At 45.2% G+C, this 25,676-nt stretch overlaps 5 protein-coding genes across 5 annotated transcripts; 3 read left to right on the forward strand and 2 right to left on the reverse strand.

The window, feature by feature from the left end:
* Positions 1-2,251: 2,251 nt before the first annotated feature.
* Positions 2,252-5,490, reverse strand: H6S33_002468 (uncharacterized protein; the record flags this gene model as incomplete). The annotated part of the gene is made up of 6 exons (XM_044834322.1): positions 2,252-2,318; positions 2,391-2,923; positions 3,028-4,428; positions 4,570-4,766; positions 4,825-5,114; positions 5,177-5,490. 6 exons carry the CDS (start codon positions 5,488-5,490, stop codon positions 2,252-2,254), a joined length of 2,802 nt encoding a protein of 933 aa, XP_044692629.1.
* A 1,487-nt stretch (positions 5,491-6,977) lies between these two features.
* Positions 6,978-9,025, forward strand: H6S33_002469 (uncharacterized protein; the record flags this gene model as incomplete). Its single annotated transcript, XM_044833810.1, has 5 exons — positions 6,978-7,978; positions 8,042-8,150; positions 8,223-8,342; positions 8,568-8,839; positions 8,899-9,025. The coding sequence occupies 5 exons, from the start codon at positions 6,978-6,980 to the stop codon at positions 9,023-9,025; spliced, it is 1,629 nt and encodes a 542-aa protein (XP_044692630.1).
* Positions 9,026-16,405: 7,380 nt separating this feature from the next.
* On the forward strand, positions 16,406-19,325 carry H6S33_002470 (uncharacterized protein; the record flags this gene model as incomplete). The annotated part of the gene is made up of 6 exons (XM_044833811.1): positions 16,406-17,471; positions 17,613-17,839; positions 17,923-18,057; positions 18,150-18,225; positions 18,286-18,409; positions 18,470-19,325. 6 exons carry the CDS (start codon positions 16,406-16,408, stop codon positions 19,323-19,325), a joined length of 2,484 nt encoding a protein of 827 aa, XP_044692631.1.
* Positions 19,326-20,997: 1,672 nt separating this feature from the next.
* Positions 20,998-22,513, reverse strand: H6S33_002471 (uncharacterized protein; the record flags this gene model as incomplete). The annotated part of the gene is made up of 2 exons (XM_044833812.1): positions 20,998-21,607; positions 21,693-22,513. 2 exons carry the CDS (start codon positions 22,511-22,513, stop codon positions 20,998-21,000), a joined length of 1,431 nt encoding a protein of 476 aa, XP_044692632.1.
* Positions 22,514-23,434: 921 nt separating this feature from the next.
* On the forward strand, positions 23,435-25,146 carry H6S33_002472 (uncharacterized protein; the record flags this gene model as incomplete). The annotated part of the gene is made up of 5 exons (XM_044833813.1): positions 23,435-23,678; positions 23,722-23,737; positions 23,824-23,898; positions 23,974-24,229; positions 24,286-25,146. 5 exons carry the CDS (start codon positions 23,435-23,437, stop codon positions 25,144-25,146), a joined length of 1,452 nt encoding a protein of 483 aa, XP_044692633.1.
* Positions 25,147-25,676: the final 530 nt, after the last annotated feature.

Here is a 25,676-nt window from a genome sequence, read left to right on the forward strand (position 1 = left end):
CTTAGGATTATGCATATGGTATTCTACTTTGAGTATACGAAAAGTACCGCATGATTTTGATCCACTAGTGCATACTAATACTAAGGATTTTCCCTAGCTTTATCTACTATAAGTAGAGCAGACAATAAACGCCACTCGTATATAAACATCACGAAACGAAACAAGGCTACGAGAGTAGATTACCGCTATACATGGAACTCCAGACGTTGAGATTTTTCTGTATTTATTTTTCATTCTCACGAATGTCTCGTATTAATTATTAACAATAATCTCTTAGTCTTGTATTTTTAGACAATAGGCCTAGTTAGCCAAGACCAGATACGGCCGAGTGAGAATTCATGACTGATGTCATTTCTAATATGTATTATCTTTACTCTCTGATGTACACTCATTCAATCTGATTGGTCGAGAGAGACAGGGGCAGCTTAGTAAGCACGACACATCAAAATTCTGAGCACGATTGAACGGGGCCGAAGGTCCCCCATAACTGTGAATTGGAGAGAGTAGGAGGTAGAAGTGGGAGGGGGAGGGGCCGAAGGCCCCCATTGAAGACCTTTCACAATTATTGAACACTTGATACCCATAATCCAAAGTACAACTCGCGGTCGCGAGGTGGGCCACTACTAGTGTTATGTAACACAAAAGTACCTACATGTACCCATTGAATGCATGAGTGAATTGTTCTCGTGCTTTTACATGAACCCTAACCCACACATACTAGAATGACCTGCACTCAGTCCGGCATCAGTCGTTATTTCTTTGTCAATTAACTTAATTTAACTACAGACACAGGTGCAAAAGTGCAATTCGATATTGCTTTTAATTACAAAGTGCTCTTTGTTCTTGGAAGTTCGCCAAGATTCTATTTAAGGTAAAATAAGCTCTTGATGATGCAACATTGTTACACAGATGTAGAAGCTGAAATGCTGCTCCAGGCCAGTCTATATCTATCAAACCCCGCGTCTATATAGTACTAAGAAAGGATTCAGTCAAATAACTTTTTCCTGGTCAGGAGCCCAAAGGATCAGTGCGATTACTGGTACATTCTGAGTCTCTAGACTTACTACATATGTCGAGACTTCTAGCGCCGGTTTTTAATTGCCTTATCCTGCCCATCCCGAGATCTTGTCTTGTCTCTCCCTAAGCCTCAAAATCTAGGCTTGGTCTCGAGATAACTTGTTTCGTATGCGTACTCGTCACCAGCCGTGCGCCAACTAACATACATCATGAATACCATATTTTCCAGAATCCAGTTCTTAATGTCATAGAGACGATATATCAGTAAATAAGAGGCCGCGGACGGAGGCGATTGGTAGAGAATATATATCACCGAGGCATATCATTGTATCACAAGGTTGTAGAACAATGTATTCTGTATTAACTTTCGAAATCAGGCCGAGTGCTCATGGTTTCGATTTGCAATATTTACGTGGACCTTAACACTAAAAAAACTTTTTTTAGCTCTGCCCTACCTCGCAAATAGTTTCCTGAGTAAAGATGTAGATCATCTAGAGAATACCTTGCGTAATTGCGGCCGCAAAGTTAACGGGGGATTTTGATCTGGCAGGCCATTGTCCTATATGCATTAAAATATTACCAAGCTTCCATGTAGTTGAGCCGTTGCTGTGATACCGCATCAGAACGCTAAATGGGTTGTCCGAACCGTTTTTTATATTACAGAATCTCTCGATAGACCTAGCCACTCGGACAGTTAACGTAGAAAAGAGAAGATCAACGTTATAACCAGCTTCTGTACCTCTTCTCCAACAATCCTCATTGACTATCCGAGTGAGTGGGTGTTCGAGTGGCTAGAGAAGTCTTCTAATTCAATACCCTATATTTGAGCAGCCGTGGTTTATCTTACAGGCGCACTTTAGAGTGATAACCTATGAATACAGCATTATGCCTTCATGAATTATCACTCGGTCTTACGACCTGCGAACGCTTCCCCTAAAGCTTTTATTTTAGTCTAGGTTGTCCATCGCTTCAAGAGTAATGATTCAGTTTGACCAGACACGGTTGAACTAGTAGTTTGCGTAGAAAGTTGTGATTATTATCCTATCACCACCAGTTTCGCCCCTACTGTACAACGCTTGCAAATATTGGAGATACAAATTTACTCATTTATCATGCAGCGAAAAGAAAAAAAAGAAAAAAACAGGTTTTTGAAAACAAAGGATATGTTTACAATAAATTTGAGAAAAACCGTTCGAATTTGAGAAATAATACTACGCGCCGCCACACAAATAACTTATACCTCAATAGGTTTCTCGACTTGATCAACCAACATTGTCTCAATTTTCTCTTGTCCTACTTGACTAGAAAAATCCTACTTTTAGCCTTCTAGCTTAAATGACGGGTTAATAATAGGAGTAAGAGTAAGGACCTACGTAATCTCTGTGTTCACACCCTCACTTGCTGGACTAGCCGCACTCTCGCTCACAACCTCACGCGACTCAGTGTCTACATCGACACCTCTTGGCCTAACCTCGTCCTGCGCATCTTTCTCGGCTCCCTTCAATACAGTCTCAGGATTTGAACCGTCAACCAACGGCCCTGCAACACCCTGATCCGCTACAGGAACGGCGGATTCCTCTGAAATCTCGTTGCCAAATTCGTCGAGAAGACGAATGCGTGTTTCATAGCGAGTATGAAACTCAACTTTGCCTTCAAGCGCCTTCACTTGTTCTTCGTCTAGGAGATTTCCATCTTGATCACGGTACTCGATCCTTTCTTCCGAGGAGACTACTTCGCCCGCATCAGCAGCTTGAATTGAGTCCTTTTTAACAACAACAGGTTCTTCAGCGGGTTTGTTGGTGACGGCTTCCTCGGGAGCTGAAGAAGATGAAGAGGCCTGTAGAGGTGGGTTCGAACTCTTTATGGCTGACTCATTGGGCGACATGATAACATTATATTCCTCATACTGCAATTGTTAGCTCTGACAGCCCAGAATATGGAGGGGAAGAGGGCACATGCAGTGTTGTGAAAGGTGTTACAGTCCCAATCCCATGAATTGAATAGTTTTACCCTTCTACATTCGCTCTTGGTCCAGGTATTTCCATATGCCAGTGGGGCGTACAAGCCGAAAGCGACAATGCTGAAAGCCAAGAATACCACAGCAAGAGTCCACCCGGCAATCGGCTTCTCTCTTAACTTCAATGTGGCAATCCTTGCAGTGATAAAATCAAACACCTGGCACAATGCGATGATAGCAAAGTACAAAGCCGGGAAGTAATGGTGTAGGAAAAGTTGTCTCTGCATGAGGTAAAAAGGGAAATAGTGGAAGGCCCATCCTAAAACAGCGACGCCAATCTCAAAATCGAAACGGCGGAAGTTATTGACAGAATAGTCGTTGTAGCCCCTCTGCCACCTAAGCACTGCGAAGGCTTTAAACATCGCGTAGATAACAATTGCAGCAGTCGATGACCACCAAATGACTGGGTTACCGATGAGGTAGACTTGTCGATGTTCCTTACCCCAAAAGTTGATTCCACGCTTCAATATCGGCCAGCTTGAAGGCCGGGAATCCCAAGCATGAGATTCTACAAGTCCAGCATTGGTACGCCACATAACTTTGTTGAGTTCCCAGAATTTACCAAAGAAGCCAGGATTACGGTAATTGACACGCTCAGCATCCTCGCCCAATTGCGGATGTTCATTTTGCTCAACATACCATACGCTGTTTGGGAGAGTTGCACCCTTCGCGCAAGTGACCTCTTGCTGCTCGTAACCCCAATCTGGGAGTTTGACTTTGTGAGAGAAGAGAACACACCCAGTCAGGGTATGAACGAGCTTGAACTTGGTCTGAATAGTGCGGAGTCTTCTTTTCGCCTCAGACCCTTCAGAGAGGTGCTTGATAATCTCAACACGGAAGACATCATTTGCATCACCTTCAAATCCTTTGTATCCATAGGCTGAAACCTCGTTTTGCCATTCCGCTTCGGTAACTGGAGGCCTGACGTCGTGCGAATGCAAGCGCCGATCAGTAGGTGCATGATACAACCTAATCAGGGCACCATCCTCGATCCAAACTGGCGGAGAAATCGCATCAAATCCAGAGATTCCTTCACCTCCAACAGGGTTTGTCTGGTTCTCAACGGTCCAAATGTTATTCTCATCCTTGTGTGGATATAATGTAATCTGCTGTTGCTTGGAGCCAGTCGGGTACATGTGGTTGTGCGAGTGAAGATAACCACCTTGGGTGTTATGGTGCCTGATAGAGACACGTGAACCAAAGGCAACGTCGGCAGGGACGCTGTGCATACCCTTGGAATTGAGGGTAGCCTGGAATTCCGAAGACATGAAACCGTCACCTTCACCAGGATTACGGAGGAGCATAAAGTGGATAACGAACATGGACATGTAGAACACGACGGGGACGATGATAAGACAGAAAACACGAGCAAAGAAGTGTTTAAACCAAAGGCGCTAGAATTAGGGTCAGTGGTTATGCGGAAGATATTATGGGACAGGGAGCTTTACGGGAGTGATATTCTTGGTATCACCTAAAAGAAACCATAATTGGAGAACAGTCAAGCTTCCAACCCAGGCAATTGTAAACAAACCAACCCACTTCACGCTGACAGTAGCCCCAAGACCCAAACCAGTCATAGTGAGCCAAAACCACCAATTGGGGGAGAACGCTCTTGAGATGCCTTGTTCATGGATGTTGAGAAATGAAGTCCAGGCAAGTGCTGTGGCAGCAGTAAAGCTAACCAACGGTGAATCCAAGAGAATAAGACGGGACTGCGTCAAAAGTCCGTTCTCTAGTGGCACGTGTCAGTCTATCCATCATATATCGGCTTCTCTGAACTTTTTACTGACCAAATATAATAAATCCGGCGCCCAAAAAAGATGAAGCTGTAGAGCAACCAGCTGCCTTTAGGGTTAAGAACATAATAGGAACCACCATGATACCCAAAACAGCGGGCAACATTCTCATTGCAACGTAGGGGACTCCAGGTGCAAGATAGTCCTTTCCAATCTCTTTAAAATCGAAACTTCCGTCAAATCCAGCCAGCCAGCCTGCCAGTGTGATGAGCATCTTCGCGAGTGGAGGATGTACGTCCATGAAGAACTTTCCCTTGATATACTTTGTCGCAAATCCACCAAAGCTAATTTCCGTAAGTTACTGTACAATGGTTACGAGTTATAATAGCTTCTACTTGGGGCTTACTGGACTTCATCAAACACAACGCTAGTTGGTTGGTATATACGGAATAACCGTATACCAATTGCTACAACCGTCAACAGGGCAAGGAGCTGGAAATCCGACGAGGGGAGCATCAAAATATCATTGTCTTTGACTTGGTATTTCTTGGTCGAGACATCTCGTTTCAACGACGGTGGGAGCACAGAGACTTTAGAAGCTGTAGGCAGTGCTTCCTCAACAACTTTCTTGGCCTTTCGACCAGGCGAGCGACTTCTGGAGCGAGATCGAGAACGAGAACCCTTTTCGTCTACTGCTAGACGGGGGTTTTTGGGAGGCATGTTTGAGTCAATTCGTATGTCTGTATTAGATTACTGTATGATTATTTGGAAGGTAAGATATCTCCAAAAGAAGAGGTGGCTGTCGAGCCTGTGCGGATGTGTGACTGTGGCAGGGGGGTGGTGTATACGACGAGAAGGTGTCGCAAGTTGCAACTACAGTATCTCTGGTTGATACGAATGACGAATAACGGAAATAAAGGGGGTGTGAATAAAGAGTCCAATCGATGGATCAAATGATGTGGGGCGAGGGGATGAAGAAAAAGGAAGATGTTGGAGAAAAGCTCTCCTGCAAGGGAGAAATATTGAGTGAGAGAATGAATGGAGAAGTAGAAGAAAGGGATGATCACAAGAAATCTACGTTGAGCTGAACAGGCCAGATGTTCGAATTGGAGGCTCTACTGAATGCAGCTATTTTCCCACCATAGCAACGACGGGGATAGAGAAGGCGCGTCTTGTTTTCAGAGATATGGGAAATGACAGCATAAGATGGTAATCGACAACACCATGCATGTGATGGCCCGATATTGAATAAAGAAACGCCAAATTCCAATAATTGCGGTATCCAATGCGGTGTAAACAAGATTACGACTTTTCTACAACTCATCAAACAACAAGTCCTGCATCTCGAAATTCAATATTCTGATTGATGGCATTACCCCCTGGCCATGGCCGCAAAGGCCCTTGACCTACATGTAAGTACATGTGGTAGTTACATGTACCTACACTGTCTAAGGGGTCTCTACCATGTGGTAGGCGAATACATGACTCGAACAATTCTTTACAGCACATGTAAGAATTGTCGATTTCTTTTGCCAGCGTCTAAGTACTGCATCGGACTTTGCTGGAGGTGGAATTCTGAGTTTTGTGGTCTAAGATTTTAAAACTCTAGTGTTGAACCCGAAAATCTCGCTTAATGCCGAGGGATGCAAAATTCTGTGGGCTGCAGCCCTTCCGGGCCTTCTAGGCACTCTAGTCTCTATCCCTGAAGACCTTTCCTATCCCCTTCAGGTTCTGCATCTCCACCATTATTGCCTACAATACTCTGCTCCTCTTCCTCTGGTTCTACCTTTGGAGTGTTTCGTCTCTCACTCAAACATCTGCCCACATTCACCTCCAGTCATTCTTTTCTCCGCTGTTTTTTTTTTTTTTTTGATGTTGAGAGCACCTCAATCCCTCACAAACTTCTCCCAATCCCATTCAACTCTCCCAACCTCCTCTGCCCCCCCCTCCCTTCCCATCCCACGTGTATCGTGCTTGCCTACTTTTATATATCAGCACCTACCTGTATGCACGTACTGCTACTGATCTCCGCTGAATAATCATTAGCTTTGTTCGTCATACAGTTCTCCCCTCCATATCTGCCCCCCTCTCCCCGTTTCTTTTTCTATCCCCTCTTCGATATCCAAAGCTCTTCCCTTTGTATCACCTGACATCTATTCTGTCGCTGAGAATTGTCAAAGAAAAATCGTTGCCGCTCATTTCAACCGATGGCCTCATCCCGAGGCTCCTCCCCGCTGTCGCCTAACTTTCTCCACGCCGGTGGCGGTCTTCCACTTTCCCTTCACGAAATCCACGAGGATGGTCCTGACCATGGTACTCATAGCGTCATCTCTTCTCGTATGACCGATGTTAGCGACAATGCTTCCGACATTATGGGCCTTGCCGAGGCTCAACAATCCCAACATGCCTCGTCTCGCCGCTCGTCATTACAGCCTACGCTAGGTCAGACACGAACTAGGGTTTCAGTCAGCGAACCTAAGCCAGATGCTTTCTCAGGCTCCCGCCCCAGCACTGCTATGTCGAGTTCTACAGCCGGGATAAGAGGATGGTCGGGTGCTCCAGCGTCGCGGAGAGGTCTAGGTTCAGTTGGCGGGAGTGTAAGGGGGAGGCCGACATCATCAGCATCGCGGACACATGCGCCATCGTTAACAAGCAACGCCTTCTATAGGCCTATGAGTTCGGCGAAATTGCAAGCGCAAAGAGGGAAAGTTACGGAGGAAGATGAGGCGGAGCAAAACAGGATACGAGGGTTTGCGCAGGCTGCGCAGTCACCAGAAAGGCCGCCCATTTTGGGGCTGTCGATGAATGAACCAATTGCACACCAGCTCAAGCAACAAAGGTTAAGCGACGATCGTGGTGGGTACGGGCAGTCTGGAAGGTCATTATCTCCAACAGGTCACACAGCGCAGTCGGTAACATCCGTATCGCCTTTACGTACAGACTCTGGGAGGATGAATGTGAATCATGCGAATGGGGTAAATGGGACGCCACCACTACCGCGATTAGATTCATCGAGTCAGGGATCTGGTGAATCAAAAGAAAAGCATCAGAAGCAGAAACAAGAGGACCTTGGAAAGAATTGGCAGTATTTCCCAGGAAACACAAGTTTTTGTTTTGGCGGGCGGTTTCAAACAGCAAATGATGTGCCAATGAATATTCTGACAGCTATTTTGATCTGCATCCCGGTGGGGCTATTTTTTGGTTACTCGTAAGCTCTCTCTTTATCATTGGCTAACATCGAGTGAGATTGTATGAACTGATTGGTTGCTAGGGCGAAATGGTTATGGTTCAATGTATCACCGGGGTTGCCAATAACTTTTGCATACTTGTTTGCACTCTGTATGTCATCTTTCATCAAAGCCTCCGTCTCGGACCCTGGTGTAAGTTTTCCCGATGGACCTATGTCCATACTCCTAGCGATAGTTTCCTTTATAAATACTGATGTGTTCTAGGTCTATCCTCGTAATGTTCATCCCCTCGAAACCGACAATGACAACGACCCCCTTGCCGTCCCTCCGCCTAACGGTTGGGCCTTAATTCGTCCCCCTAAACCAACGCAAATCCATCTTGAGGTCCCCATAAAATACTGCCGTACCTGCCGAATATGGCGCCCGCCACGTTGTCACCATTGCCGGGTTTGTGACAATTGCATCGAGACACAAGATCACCATTGTGTTTGGCTCAATAACTGCGTTGGTCGCCGCAATTATCGCTATTTTTTTACTTTTGTTACAACTGCTACTCTCCTCGGGCTATATCTTATCGCACTATCACTTGTACATCTTATTATGTGGCAGAAACAACACCGCGAGATTGACCCTGGTGTTGGGTTTCCTGACGCAATAAGACGTTGGCAGCCAGTATTTGCAATGGTGGTTTATGGAGCGGTTGCATCACCGTATCCACTTGCATTGTTTGGATACCATCTCTTTTTAATGGGGAGAGGCGAGACAACGAGGGAGTATCTTCATGGCCATAAATTCGTTAGGAGTGAAAGGCATCGACCGTTCAGCCAGCAAAACATCTTCAAGAACTTTGTCGTTGTTTTGATGAGACCCAAACCTCCAACGTATGTATTCATACAAATAAATCCAAACTCCATTTTCCCTTCCACTGACGATATTTTAGGTATGTCCAACTGAAAAATCGTTACATTCGTGGTGACCAACGCTTCGAGCAGAGGAAGATAGAAACAGACTCGCAGAAAGAAGATCGGGAGTCGAGTCGTGGCGAAGCCACAAGGGGTGGCGACTAGCTGTAGGGCCTAACTTACCCCTAGCGAACCTTCTATTTGATTTTTAATTTCATTTTACCGAGTAATGGTTTGCCCTTTCCTTTTTGTCTGAAGCATGCTGATGTGTTTTTCTTTCTTTTTTTCCTCTTTTTTTTTCTTTTTTTCTTCACCTTTTCTTTGTTATACGCCACGTAACTTTTATATTCTATTTTCTCGCTCTCTTTTCTCAAATGGCTTTTAGGAGCGGTCTTTTTTTTTCAGATTGGGTAATCATTTTCTAGAACTTGGGTGTATTTTTGGTTGGGCGCCTTGAGGCTGCGCCTTTCTGTCTTTTTCTCTCCACAGAGTGGCTTTGGTTCGGTTTGTTGAGGGGTTTACTTCTTAAGTACGGCCTGTACGATACGGTATTTAGGCTGGACTTATGCATATATTAGGGGAAATCCGGGTGTGTCATTGATGGATCTAGGTGAATTATCGAATGGGCACCTGGGGGACTGTACAGAATAAATATGTATAACTGTAATTACTAAAAAGACACTACTATTGGTGGTTATTATTGCTATATGTATTGCGTTTTATGAGAATTTGCTTGGTGCCCGTCGTTTCTTTCCACAATGTCATTTTAAGTTTGTGTATATTTAGGGGTTTATGTAATGTTTAATCGGGAGTGAAGGGACAAGATGCTATGCACATGGAACGGAAACGAATTTGTTATTAGTACATTCTGTAATATATGATGTATGTATACCTATACACGCAATGATTACATATATGGTTTCGTATACATGTGGCTACGTACGTACGTACATGTATGTATATATAAGTACATGTAGCCACTCCGCAGCAGTGTTCATGATGACTGCATGGATTGTAACCTACTCTAGATCCAACAAAAAGCTTAGGCCTGATAACCCTGGGTATCGCAAGAGTTAGGCCCGTATACCAAGGCTTCCATGATGTTGTTTATTCGAAACTCGATATATATAAACACTCATAGTGCGCTGCTTGGCGAATTTAAGTACCACGTGCAGTACCAGCACTCTCGATCTTCACTGCTTCTCAAGGGGGTATAAATTGGTATAATACAGTTCCACTTTGTTCAGTCTTGGCGCTTTTTACATACAAAAACAGCCATCTTCATGACCATGATAGATATCAAAAATCCGGCATACCTCTTTTGGAGGTGAAGTTATAATCGATTGACTTTCCGTCACTTTTGGTTACCTTTAAGAGTGGGCGCACCATAGAATCATTGAAGATTTGCCTATATACAGCCACTCAGCAAAAGTGTTCGTGATTTAGTTTTAATGTCAGTGCGCAGTGTGGCGCACCCGTAATGTTGATGTTATTAATGTTGAGATTCAAAACAACGAAAAATTATATAATATAGTTCGTGACTATATATAAAAGAAGATAGGTCATTGATCTTATTCTTCATTGATCCCGGGCGTCATTGATCGCTGGGAAAGTCTTCTCTTGGGGGGGGTTTTTTTTTGATGGTCCACCACCGAAATCGGAATCACGAACACTTTTGCAGAGTGGCTGTATGTATATGTTCATAATATATCACTCGATTTCTCCTATAAATAATCTTGTTGAACATTCTCCTGCTTTTGAGTCTTGGCCCTTGTAGTTATGGATCAGTGATGAGTGAAGTTGCATTCCCATACAAATTTTAGCTACGAAAGTTCGTTTACTTATGGTAACCCGCAATACCAGTCTTGTGTGGGTACGGGTATAATGTAAATACTGTGGCCATGGCATTAAAGCGTTGTTTATGATTAGCATTGAGGTGGCTGTGTGCGCTGATTGGGCATATAAAATTTCAAAACATACAGAATTTTAAATCTAGTGGGCTGGCGTTGTTGTGTATGATTGGAGAATGTCTTTTTTTGGTGGTGGCACACAGCAGGTGGCGATTTTCGACGCAGCCAGTGGTTGATACCCAAACTAATTGACCTGCAGCGCTGATCTGATCGTTGGTATGGATCGCCTCTCATTATCAGAAGTACCTATGTAATACCTGAACGAATCTCAACCTGACATTTGATGGGTTAGGGTTCGAGTGTTGATGAATTAATACCGACGATACATTATGTTACCTCAAGGAATTTGACCTAGAAAATTGATTTGTGCTTGATTAGCTTTTTTTTAGATGCCTTGGTAAATACATCAAATATAGAAGTCATGGTTGAGTAATGAATATCATCGAGTGATATCTCATGACGTCACTGCCGGCATACTTGAAATGATGAATAACTTGTAGTACATACATGTAACACTGGAGCTGCGCTACGCTTAGCAACGCCCTGAAGCTTGAGCATACAGTCGACTCTAGTAAAATATAAAGAATTCGACTTATGACCCGTACTCTGCACTTGCAGCATTTCGGCTCCGCCGCTCTGGTTTCCTCTTGCAACCGTCAATTTCGAAGTATCAATTACTCTATTACATAAATTCGAGTATGAAGTAGTTAATATTAAATAATTACATCTCGATAAAACTCATAGAAAATGGGTGGATATGAGCTAAATTAAGTCAATAACTAATAAACGGAAGGACGTGGAAGAAGCTCTGTACGGGTAGGATGTCTACCCGGCCAGGCACACACATCTCGAGTTCACCTTTAGCCTAGACGCAGCTACCCTTGGATGATCTAAGCCATGAGGGAGCACGATTATGACTCAAGTAGTTACTAAGCAATGCCTAGAGTCTTGTGCCCGCTTAACCCTGAAGTAAAATGTTTGCATGTACCTTATGCTCATGTAAAAGTCCAATATATGTACTTTTATCTATAATGAGACGTACCCATCCCGACTTGAGCTGCTATATATGTCCATAAATATATCACACCAGATATATATATAAGAATAGCATCATCATTAAATGCATCGCCTACATGGGTTGCACGCATGACTGCAGGAGCTGTGTATGATGATAAGAAAGAGTACGAGTAGTGGTGAGTAAGCGGCGAGTGTTAGCCACGCCAAGAGTGATTACGAGGAAAGGACACAAGTAGTCTTGGCATTGGCCAACATGTCATCAGTATGCAGTTACATGTAGTTAGGAGGGCGAGAGTCTCCTCTCCTCTTGGACAATGATCAATCAAGATAACTATAAGGAATCTATCTATTATCGAGCCACTTCAATGACTCACTGGCTAATGTTCTTACGTTATATAATGAATCTCAGCAATTGCCATTCAACTCTAAGCCGTCACAAAACACATATACTTAAGTGATCTCGGCCAAAAATCATCTCGGCTTATATGTATACATGTATATCCTCACGGGGACGATCACATCAGAGCAGCAATGGAACTCATTATTGTCAATCGTAACGTATAATCTAATAGTAGAGTGTCATTTTTTAAAATCTAATTGCCCTAAAACTGAATACTCTATTACTAGGTGATATCTTATCAAATATCTACATAGTAGTACTAGTCACAACTTTTCCCTCTAGCTTCCCACATGACGAAGTCGATGCGATAACAGATTAAGAAGATCTACCTGAAGCTCTCTCAAGAGAGATCAAAATGAAATTAATGTAGCGTATATATATCTTCGATACACCGATATAGTAGCAAATCTTTATAATTTACTATAGGCGCGATCAGATCCGCAGGCCGGGTGGACTCACGAAGAACGAAGGGGACTACTAACCACGTTCAACACAATAAGAGGTTGCAGAACACGTGACCATATACACACGTCTGTGCCTTCCACTGAAGCTGGGGTCAAATGATGCGGGAAGAATTCTGCCAGTGTGTTACTGGTGGGGTGTAAATTGGCTTTGCTCAAATTAAGTGCACGTGGTAGAGAACTTTCTGGCTATATATTCAAGAACTACATGTAAATCTCAAGGCTTTCTTATTAAGGAAGAGCATTTAGGTGATATAGTAACATATATGACCACATAAGGAAGTCTAGTCCTAAGACTAAAATTTCCATAAAAAGGTCAACTTTATTAACTCGAGAAGTTAACTACAAATACAAGGATCCAGGGGACTAGAAACGAAATTCAGTTAGTGATCAGTGATGCGAACTCGCATCAAACATAGCCACCCATCCGTTCAGAGAAGCGATAATACAACTGCAAGGCTGCCACGAGCCAGAGCATATCTATCTAAGACTATGGCCTAATGTGATCATAAACTTTGTCAGCGTAGTAATTCATTGGGCGTCATAAAATATCACTCGGTGGACACAGGTTCAAAGAACGAAGTTCAAAAGCCTAGTATCCGACCCAAAGTTCAAGCTCTCATGAAGGATAGCATGGTACTGCGCGACTGAGTTAGTGAAGTTGATGGCAAGTAAGGTTCTGGCTTGCTCTCCAGATTCAAAGTACCAACATTAGATATAGGAATGCATCGCGAAATTAGGATTTCGATGGTAATCAAGACATATAAGGAAGTGATCAAACCCATTTAATATTGTCTACAATTCTTTAAACGATCGCTTATCAATAGGTACATATCATATGAGGATTAAACAAGAAAGCGCGGAAAAGCGTAATTTGCTGCTACTGCATACTTGATTTTTGACTTCTAATATATGTAGTGATTCCGGCGGAATATATGGGGATTCGATATTTTTGACTATTCTCGAGCTTAAAAAAATTCTGGAGAGACTAAATGCAGTTATGACTATTGTGGCATTTGGTATCGATCGACCATCATACCAACGAGTGGTCGTCAACTCAGACCTAGCCATACTTATGGCTAAATACTACCATTGTACCGGCCTGTTATCATACCTATTACAAGCATTACCTACTAAATGACTACATGAACTGTAGTCTATAATTAACTCATTTATGATGTAATGGCCAATCTTGTTGGGTCCGTGAGACTTACTTTCACGAATTCCAGTCCTAAATGTTTTCTTTGAAGATAAGCATGGCTTTGCAGCCTTTATATAGCTAGATCTATGTAGGTCTTGCACCCCAAGCATATAGAAAGCTTGAATATATGAGGTTTCTGTAGTCATAGGCCTATCATGTTATATCCTAATGATTTTCTGGATAGCATATCTATGTTACTCTAAGAAACATAATCTCTGTTAGACACTTATAACAACTAAAGAAATTGGGACCTTATCTCGACCAGTTACTAAATTCTTAGGGTAGTATCGTGGGTAAAGCCCTGACGTGCGATGTATTTCCTGCAGACACATTTTATCTCTTTTGGCCTCTCCAATTGGCCAGTTTCGTTTGTTTCAATGATAACACCGGGAATACCCGTCCACAGGCAAGAAGCGAGTACCCGAGTGAGAACCTATGAAGTGGACTCCAATATATATATGTTTAGCTTTGGGAGGGCGCGAAATGAGAATTATCATGATTTCGAGCACTGTATTCGTCTTTTGGGTCGTGTTGTATGCCCGTTGTCAAGACGGTGGAGGATTAGTGCTCGAGCCTCGTGCATATGTGACCAGTTTCAAGCGAAACGCTTCCACCGGGGGTCCGCGGTAAGAGTACACACATAGTATAGATAATCTTTTCGTATCTTATGTGAGTGACTGGAGCTGGTGGGTTTTGAGGAGGGGAACGTTACTCGATCGAGCTGCAACCGTCTTCCCACCATCAGAAGTAGATATATCAGGAAATCAAATCTAAACCTCTCTAATCTTAAAGTCCAATTGGACAATACTTCGAGCCCTTCTTATTTCTCTGACTTGTTGAGGGTGCTCTCCGCAAGCCATGCATTTCCGGGAGCAAGTGATATCATCACTTACTCCATTCGAAACTACATGTATTGATCAACTGGACCGGCAAGTCGAGACTGTATGCAGCCCTTCGACACACAATATGATCAGATCTAGTAAAAACCTCGTGATACACAAGATTAAAGATTCTCTCATTTTGGACATAGTAAGATCGTCGGAGACAACATTTCCAATCATCGAAGAGGGGCGAATAAGTGCCCATGAAAGATATTCCAAGTGCTTCTGAACCGGTCGGGCTCCCTGCTGTCAAGGCATATTGTGAAGAGTGATTGTAAGGGCGAGAATATGGATTGTAGCCTTGTCTCCAGGACAGTTTATATAAGGATGCGAATTCCAAAATTGCCGAGGTGATAATATGCTGCATGCATCACCTTCGGAAGTGCACCGATCCAGGTTTCTTGAGACTTGCGGCAGGGTGTGTGGTTGGCATGTGGCGTACGTTCTGCATCCTTCATATTTTTTACTGCAGATTTCGAGATTTACAACTCTAGCCCCTTCCCAAAGCGATACCTACATGTTTCTTTGTTGGCAAGAAATAAAAAAGCAAAGTTTCGCCCTCGCTGGCCAGATTAAGAAGAAACAGACATATTGACAGTTGTACTGTCAGGGAGTTACCACCGTATCGGTGTACATAGGCCGTCTATAATAACCTTGCAAATTATTGGCGTCCGCCGCGCCTGTCAAGGGATGTATCTGTTGATTGTTGTTGTACTGGATGTGGATGTATGGATCCGGCAAATGGGTGGCGGCGGGGATAATTGGGATTGGGAGGATTACTTCCAGGATGCCAATGCCATAATAAAGCCTCAATTTGATTGTACCAAAAGTAGCGCATGAATTTTCCCATTCAGCCCACACCCAGGTTGAGCGTGGTCTTTTTGAGGATCCTGAATTTGTTTGTAGGTAGATATAGATGATCGCTGGGCAAATATGAATGAGGGGTGGTCTATGTTAAGAAGGATTTAAGGCAAACAGGTCAAGTATTGGAGGTACAGGTCCTTTTTAATAGAGAGTAAGAGAGGTGTTAGGGAAGTAGAAGGTGTTTTATAAGGATATATTGATATTAGAAGCCATGTTGGGGATGAAGTATACTCGGAGGAAAGCGGGTTCGTCAATTGAATGGATATGGTTGAGCTCGATGGGAAAATAGATGTAGTATAGTGTACGGAGACTAGGAAAGATAAATGATACTAAATATGCTTGGAGGGTGGTTGTACCATACTGTGCTACATCTCTTACATATCACCTTCGTCTCTTCTTTCTCCCACACCTCCTCTCTTCTCTCCTTCCTCTTCTTCTTCTCCTCGTCCCCTCCTCTCTCCTTCAGTCTCTCTGTGTTGTCTTTTTTCTTTTTTTCTATCTGGTTGCCTCTTCCTCCTCTCTCCCTCTCCAACTCCTTCTCCTCTCCTCATCTATTTCCACCCCTGCCCTTTACCCTTTGGGTCCAGTGGTTGTATACTTTCTCATATTACACAGTGTTCTTCGCGTGCTCGCTCCTTTAATCCCAATATCCCAATTGGTTTCCCCACAAACCTCCTTCCTCGCGGCTTGCATTCCCGTGCATCCCCCCTGCACCCCCCTCTTGTCATAGCTCTTCTTAACATCCTCCTTTCCCGTACCTTCCTTTCTTCTTTCTTCTCAACTCATCTGCTCCCCCGCCAACGCTTTCGCAATGGAGTGGTCAACGCTGCCTCCCAAGTCGCTTTCACCGGATTCGGCAAATATTCTGGGCTCTATTGCCATGCAACCATCTTCGACAACGTCGTCCGTTGTTGATTCGGCATCTATAACCAATAATTCAATTTCGGCGACAAGTATTTCCACAACTCCAGAACGAACTTCCGCCGCTGCAGAGGAAGACTCTGAAAAGGAAAAGAATGAGGGCGTGAAATTAGTAGAAGAGGAAATAGAAGATGTCACGGGAAAAGAGAATAGGTACGAAACAGTTGAAGAGGGAGAAGGAGCCCAAAAGGGAGAGGGAATGGAAAATCTGAGCGAAAATGAAGATGAGAAGGACCAAACGCGCAACACGCGTAAATTACGAGATCGCGCCCGACAGTCTCCGACAACCCCTTCCAACACAAAAACCACAAAGAAGGTTAAGGAGATCAAAACTATAACAAGACAGCTTAGATCAACGGCGAAAAAACCCTCTTCAGCTTCAGCCAAAAAATTCGCAGACAAAACGCGTCGCCAGAGCAAGCGCCTAAGCATAATTGCTACTAGTAAGCTTTTGGAGACAACGACACCTTCAGCCCCGCGCGGCAAAAGGTCTCACGATGTTATGGCCGCTGGATCGAAGAGCGCCAACGCGAAGCTTCAAGGAAATGGCTCTCATTATGCTGCTGATGGATCTCTATTGAGAGCTAGCAAAAGGTCGAAAAAAAATCTCTCGTACAACGAGGACACTGACGATGAGAGCTCCATTGCACGTGAAACATCAGAAGAACTACCAGCGAATTCGCAAGCGAAAAAGCCGCAGAAGAAGAAGAAGGTTTGGTTAAACCAGGGGCTTTATTTAGGGCAGGGACAGGATTTGGATGTCCGAAAGCGGCCTGGAGGCAAAGCAAAGAAACGGGGCAAGTCTAGTGCGGATCGACAAGCCGTACTACCATTGCCTATGTTCACGGGGTCGGTGATCATGGATACCGTTCGGGACTTCAAACTGCCGTTCAACATTTTTGCGCCGAGTCCCTGGAAATGCGGGCCAATTCACAATTGGAAAAAGCTCAATCATAGTACATCCACCCTTCTTTTTCGGTCCTTTTTTGATTTATATAATCAAAGTTGCTGGAACTTGTATTCCATTCTATTATTGTCAAGGTCAGTTGGCTAACTAGATGCCCGGTGAATCCATGTGCGTACTTGTTCGTTTGTAGATGTTTTGATTGGAGAAGCTTCCCAGTTATGGAAAAGAGAAAAAGCATCTATGGCGATGTGCGTCTGTGAAGAAGAGAAAGGCTGTGATGAAGATTGCCTTAACCGCTGTACCTGGGTGGAATGCGACGAAGGAAATTGTAATGTGCCCAATAACTGTAGTAATAGGGCCTTTGCGGACCTGAAAGAGCGAGTAAAACAGGGGACAAAATTCGCCGAGGGTGTAGAGGTCATTCTGGTAGTGCTCATATCTCGTTGTTTTGAAATGGGAAGGCTCTTTTGCTGGCAATTTACTGACAAGAGGGAATGTAGACCAGGAACTGTGGGCATGGCCTCCGAGCTACGAGAAGCTTTGCGCCCAGGCAGATTGTCGTTGAGTATACTGGCGAGATTATCACGCAGGAAGAGAGTGAAAGGAGGATGATTGAGGATTATAAGGATAACAATGTGAGTGATAAGCCCATCTTAGCGGTCGGGACACATCGTAGACGGGGCCCTCTGGAGTTTAGCAGTTACTGATAATACCTCCAAACATGAAGAACTACTATCTCATGCTCTTCCATCAGAATATGATTCTGGATGCTACTAGGGGATCAGTGGCACGTTTCGTTAATCGTAAGTCTTTGTTCCCGTTGCAATTTGTGGCGTTTAAACACATATTAACGCCTTTGGAAGATTCTTGCAATCCCAACTGCCGAATGGAAAAGTGGCTCGTTGATGGAAAACCTAGAATGGCTCTGTTTGCTGGAGATTATGGAATCGAAGCTGGAGATGAGCTCACATATGACTATAACTTCAAGTCAGTACCCCCCACTTTCAGTATATTTAGAATAAGTGAGAAGCTGACACTCTCTTAAAGTTGGTTTACGGGTGTCAGTCAGCAAGCTTGCCACTGTGGAGCTGAAAACTGCCGCGGTGCTTTAGGGAAGCGGGCTGATGGGCTCCAGAAAAAGCCCGAACCCCCAGCTAAGGGCAAGAATGGAAAAGGCAAGAAAAAGGGAATAAATGGCAAGGGTGGAATCGTTGCCGAAGTCAAAAAACCCACAAGAGGAAGGCCAAAGAAAGTTGTAGCCCATGTTCAAAAGTCGGTTATTATCACCCCTAAGAGGAAGTACACCAAGCGGAAGGTTGTAGCAGCACCTGTGATATCGCCTTCCCCTGCACCGGAAGATGATGATTCCCTGGATTCCTCCTTAGATTCCGACGACGACTCAGATCACCCGACTGAGGCGTCACCTGCTACATTAAAAAAATCTTCGCTCTCAGAAGCTGCTCGGCGTCGGCGCAATTACAACAAAGCTGGTAGGCCTCGTGTCACAAAGACCTATAAAGTCAATAAGACAATACGTGGCGGGAAAGGCAAGATTATTCATAAATCAGTCACCAGCAAAAAAGCAGTTTCGGCGCTCAAGAAGAAAGCGTTTGAAACTGTACTTACCACAACATCTACCACCACTACAGTTAAAACGAAAACTTCAGGTCCATTATCCTCAGCTTCTTCAGTCACCAGCGCTTCTACAGGAACAGTCATGACTAGAGCTACGAGAAGGAGTCTGGGGGTTACAAGAGCTGTGGACGATAAAGTGGCACATCAGTTACTTGAACAAGCCATCAATACTGTTCTATCCTCGGCCTCAGTTGGTGTCGAGGAAATTCCCGAGGGAGTCATTGGGACTGTTGCCCCGGCCTTGAGTGCCGTCCAGGTCGCAGGTTAAAGGCATAAATATTATGATCTAACAGCCTTCTTTTCTCTCTCTCTCCTTTCCAAGTTCATATTCAATTATCAAAAGGACTCATTTGTTTTGGGATTTGTGTACATGCGGTTTGCTTTATTACTCTGGCTGTTTTGCTGTTAGATTCGAGCCGCTGGTTGTTGGTTTTGCGTCTAGGCTTTATTCGACTTCTGGGAGCGCTTATCAGTACGGTTGGTGTCTGATCATTCATGTCTGCGTATGGTGTTGAGGATTGTCGGTCAGTGCGCGCTGTAGAGATGAGATACAGCTTCTCGATTAACTTTATTATTTATTCGAGGACTCTTATTACCCCATTCCTATTTTATTTTTCATTTTTTGCAATTTCTGTTCTTTAGTTTTCATCTAGTGTGCATTTTTTTTTTCAGGGGTTATTTCTGGAGGAGGCGATAATGCATGAGATTTTTTTCCTTTGTCTTTTTTTCCTTTTTTCTTTCTTTTTTCATTGATGTATCAGGGTGTCTTGATTTCCTGGGGAATTAGGTTGACCTGAAGATGCTACGAATTGATGGGGCTTGAGATGAGATGGACTGCAAGAGTAGGAAGCAATAAAAACAACAACTTGTTTCCTGAGAAATCATATCTCAGGATCTTTTTTCTTTTCCCCCTTTTCTTTTCCTTTCTATTTTTTCCTCAATTTATTTTCGCGTTTCGGGTTTTGGTTCTTCGGTAACATTTTTTCCCCACCCCCTTGTGTTTGATTCTAATTCTGTATCTACGTGTATGATAGTAAGAAAGTTAACTGGTGTCCTATGTGGATGTTGAAAGCAGGGGTGCCGGGCACGTGACGCCGAGGAATTGAAGGCCTATGCAATTATGGTGCCCCCAGCCTTAAAGGTACATGAGAAAAACGCCAAGTCTCTAATAACTTCAACCACAACAGATATTAAAAATCTGTCAGGTAATTCTCTTGTTTATTACTATTTCTATAATTTGTTCTGACAGATTTTTAATATCTGTTGTGGTTGAAAAGTTATTCGAGACTTAGCGTTTTTCTCATTGTTACCTTTAAGACTGGGGGGGGCACCATACTAATATTGGAGTCCCGAGCCAGTGAGACATGCAAGTCATATGGCGGGGGTGCATATTCACCGAGTGATATTGGGTGATCCAAAGGTTTTGTTGACCCTTTAGCTCAACTTTTTTAAAAGCCTAGGGGGCTCGGCTCAGAAGACATTTATAATTTATGAGCATGCAACTGTTGGTGATGCGGTTTAGTTACTACATGTATGTACGTATGTATATGATATCTCTCAGCTGTGGGCGGACCTATGTGACACATGGTGAAACGATCTGTCCTAACCAATTATAAGGATGTGTTAAGAAGAGGTTAAGCTTAGTCTTCTGAGCTGTCCTTCCTCTTCCACTTCCTCTCCATTTGCCTCCTACTTCCATCAGTCTCGTCTGATCGGGTTTCTCCCTGTCATCGGGGAATGAATACCTTTACGGTGCTCCAGCGATCCTTTATGAATATTTGCTGGCCGTGGCGTTTTCTATTGAGTATAAGGTATATCCAGGTTGATTGACCCATGGGGGATAACTCCAAACTCCGAATGTACTTGCACAACTATTTGATTCAGTCCACTACATAAGTCCAAACTAGCTACAAGCTATATAAATATTTCCAACCTCACCACTATCTGCGTCCAGCCTCACCTTCCTCACTCTCACTCGCCTCTACATCCACCATCTCCTCATTATCCTCCTCCTCGCCTCTAACAACACTATACCCCTCGCCTCCTCTCTCCGCCGAACCACCCCTCAAAAACCATGTCAACAACCCTAAATCATACATCACCTTCAAGCATCCCGCTACCGAGAACACCGCGCCCATAGCCCCACGTCCCCCCGCCCACCCCGTCACAGCTGGTCCCGCTGCCTGCGAAAACGTCTTTACCGTATTCACCACACCCATCACAGCAGTCCTCTCCCGCGGCAACATGATGGCTGCTAGGAATGCTGTCCGTGGCGCTTGGTCCATGCTTGCCATGAGCGAGCGGACTACGAGAAAGCTCATTGCGACTGCGGTACCTGCGTGCGTGCCCGGGGGTAGCGGGATAAGCACTAATATAACAGCGGCGGGGAGGTGTGTGTACACCATGGTGCGGATTAGGCCTAGACGGGCGGCAATGGGGATGGCGAGGAGCGAGGAGGAGGCAGAGGCGAGAGAAGTGAAGAGGAAGAGGGTGCCGAGAGTCGAGGGGGGAAGCGAGTGCTTGGTGGTGAAGTAGTACGCCATCCATGAGCTGTGATTTTTTTACCTGTGTGGTTAGAATGGTTCACAGGCTAACTACGTATATATTGATTATTAAAAGAGATAGGGGATATTACGGAGCTGCGAGGCCAGAGGCTAGGCTGTCGATGGAAAAAAGGAGGCAGAGCTTCCAGAGGACTGATAGTGACTCTTTCGACATCGCTGGGAGTAGAACCTCCAACACCTTCCACCTCTTCTCCTTCCCGCCTTCCTCTACAAGCCGCTCCCTCTCCGCCGCCCCCTGTGAACTATCCTCACCGCAAACTTCACACTCTTCGGTTAATCCCCACGCTAATCCCATCTTCACCACACCCATCACCGCGTATGCCCAAAATATCACCCGATACGCTCTCTCCGCCTCTACTCCCCCATCCATAATCCACCACACCACCCACCCACACACCACACTTCCCAGCGCGCTTCCCAAAGCCCCCACGAGCGTATACCACGCGAAGACCTCTGTTCGCCCTGCCGGATCAACAATCTGCGCAGTCACAGACTCCTCGATGGCTTTGAATGGCCCAATCTCGTTCCCAGCAGGCGACACAACACCGACGATGGCCGCAAGGAGAAGGACCCAGAAGTTAGAAACTGTTGCAAAGGTAATACCTGATACCGTCATGAGGGCCGCGCCGAGGAGCAGTATCTTGCGCCGCCCGAGGCGGTCTGCGAAGAGCGTTAGGAGAAGGGAGATGAGGACATCGCCGTAGAGCGTCAGCGTCATGAACAGACCAATGAGTGCTGTGGAGTGGTGTAGGACGCTGAAGAATTGGGCGAGGATGAGGGTACTGGAGCCATAGGCGGCAAGGCGGATGAATCGCTGGAGGAAGAGGAGGCGGATGTTGTGATTTTGGAGGAGCGGGAGGGGGAGGAGCTGTAGTGGGTTTAAGCTACGCATTGTGAGTATTTTTAGGGATTTTACCACTGGTTTTAGTGTCCACAGAGCCTTTGAGTTCACGAATTTCACATTGAACGATCGATGAGTAGGTAGGCAGGATCTAATAGCTATGTGTGGACGGAGCCCAAGCCGATCGATGCGGGGATAACTACAGTCGTTCACCGTCTCTTGACTTGACGAACAGGGATTCCAAGTATGGCAAGAAACAGTCAAGCAACAGCCAAGCTGCGAGATCTCCAGTCCTTTTAACTTCTATTGGCCCAAAGTCCCCTGTTCGTCAAGTGGCAGTACAGCGATGGGGAAAATTATTGTAGAAACAGGGGTCTAAAAACAGGGTTTAGGTGGCTGCCCTGGCCAATAGGACTCTTCCCATGCTTCTACAATAATTTTACCTCACGCTGTAATTCTCCCTCTCGCTGTATTCGGACGGTGAACGACTGTAATTCCTGCTTGCGTGCGGGAGTACAGCGAAAGCTTGCTATAACGGTACCTTCTATAAGGGTAATCTCTCTATAACGGTAGCACTTCTCGGTCCTTTTTGCCCGGATTTCAGCACAATCACCTCTTATATAAGGGTAATCTCTCTATAACGGTACCAGATTCCGGTCCCGAGCGTACCGTTATAGCAAGCTTTCGCTGTACGATTGATTCTGCATATCGAGACGATCATCATGACACGATAAGAGTACCTACAACCATGTCTGCATGAAGCTCATCAAATGGATACCCTTGAATTTTGCGTTGAGCACACCCATTGGGACTAATAGTCAAGCTTGAAATTGTTACACTGCATTATCATTACCTTTACACTGGCCGGTCCCCAGTTGCATCACAACATGTGTTAATCCTGTAAGTACCGGGAGATTTAAAAACCAAGGCTCTCGACTTGTCTCTCGTAAATAGATGTGAAATTATTGAAAAATGTCCCAACATACACCACTTCTTTCTGTCGAAGCTAATGAAGACGACGACATCCCGGCATCATGGCTCACACTCCCAAATAAGACGCAATTGATCCTCCTGGCACTATGCCGCTTCGTGGTAGCCATGAGCCAGACATCGGTCCTCTCTTATCTGTACTATTTTCTGAGCTCGCTCGATACCTCGCAATCCCCGGGCGATCTAGCGCGCCGCGCTGGATATCTAGCGTCGGCGTTCGCAAGCTGTATGTTCCTCACAGGCTGGTTTTGGGGCCGCATGGCAGACAGTTTTGGCAGGAAAAAGGTTGTTATGACAGGGTTGACAGCAACAGCTGTGGCCTGTCTTGTGTTTGGGTTCAGTGAGAGCTACAGTGGGCTAATTGTAGCCAGGTGCTTGGCTGGGTTGATGGATGGGAATATTGCGGTTTTGAGAACTATGATTACTGAGACAGTGGCCGATAAGAAGTGTGTTTTTGAGGCTTTTCTATTATTACTATATCATATCTTTTGATAATGTGAATTGACTGAATGCTGTGTTAGGTATCATTCAAGGGCCTTTATTATACCGCCGTTGTCCTTCAATTTGGGCGCTGTTATTGGGCCTTTGTTAGGGGGAATGCTTGCGAATCCAACATCAGAAACCTCCCCAGCTTCAAAACTGTTTGGACCAGGAACATTTTGGGGCGGCAAGGATGGTGTAGCCTGGATGCGGAGGTGGAAATATGCGCTGCCGAATGTTGTGTCTGCTCTACTATTTGCTATAGTGGTGGTTATGTGCTTTTTCTTCTTGGAGGAAGTAAGGCTACCTTTATTATGACACGGGGATTTTCACTCACTGTTAGGGTATCGTAGACACTGGAGACCCAAAAACGAGAAGCAGATACTGGACTCTCTATCAGAAAGAAGTTGAGGGACTTCTTCCCGTCGGAATACCAAGAGGTCCCTTCTAGAGATATTGACCTAGAAACAACAAGCCTATTGCGCTCCCCTCCCCTAAGCCCACCGCCTAAGGCCCCTCCTCCCCATAAGATCTGGACCCACAACGTGAAACTCACCGTCCTCTCCAGTGCCCTCCTTCCCCTCCACATGTCCACCTTCCTACACCTCTGGGCCGTCTTCCTCTCCGCCCCACGCTCCACCACCGCCCCACACCTCCCCATAAAGTTCACCGGCGGCCTTGGCCTCTCGCCCGCCACTATTGGGCTGGTACTATCCCTCTTTGGCGGCTTCGGTATCACCGTGCAGGTCATAGCATATCCGCCCATTGCGCAGCACCTCGGTATTCTCACCGTCTATCGCCGATCCCTGGCCATATTCCCACTGGCGTACCTGCTCATACCGTACCTGACGCTGCTTCCCCCTGGGGCGATGATGTGGGTTGGGATGGCAGCGGTGATGGTTCTCATGGTCTTGGCGAGGACGTTCTCGCTGCCGTCGTCGGTGATCCTCGTGACACGTGCGGCGCCCTCGTCAGTGGTGCTGGGGAGGGTGCATGGTGTTGCCGCGAGCTTGGCAAGTCTGTCGAAGGCGGTGGGGCCGGCGGTGGCGGGGGCGTTGTTTGCTGTTGGGATGAGGGCGGGCGTGGTGGGGGTGGCGTGGTGGGCGGTGGCGGGAGCGGCCGGGGTCGGGGTTGTGGTTGCGTGGCGGTTGAGAGAGGGTGCAGAAAATGATGAGGATACAGAAGATGATGAGGATAGTATAAAGGGAGTATAACTTTAAGCCTCAGACTCAGGTAATGTTGGGCAAGAGCCGAGCTGGCTCAAGATTTTAGGCGCGGGCTTTATTATCCACGAGCCCAAGCCAGCTCCAAAAGCCCACGTCACCTCGAGCTTTATGAAACATTTGTAATGTGGGTAAAATAGTAAAATGTATGGTTCAAGTAAAATATCAATCGAGGTCTATCCGTAATTAATCGGAATCATACTCTAGCAGATCTATTCCTAGATGGAATAATGCAAGCTCAAGCCCAATTAGATCATAGGGCTCAAAGGGCTTCAAGCCTTTACACCCACAATTCAAGCCGGCTCAAGCTACAGGTCAGGCTCCTATCCATCATTATGCCGTCATCATATGAGAGGTAGAAGTGTCTGCAGTGTTGTTGTGGTAGGCCAGGACTTAACTGGAGGTTTGTGTGGCTTAGATCATGGCATCTCACTCGGTACCTGCCTTCCTCGCCAATCAGCTGCTGTGGTGTATCAGCAACAGCTTGGGATACATACATGCAATCGTAACACCTTTTTTGA

The sequence above is a fragment of the Morchella sextelata genome, assembly GCF_020137385.1.
Source record: "Morchella sextelata strain SCLS chromosome Unknown scls_13, whole genome shotgun sequence".
Taxonomy (NCBI): Eukaryota; Fungi; Ascomycota; class Pezizomycetes; order Pezizales; family Morchellaceae; genus Morchella; species Morchella sextelata.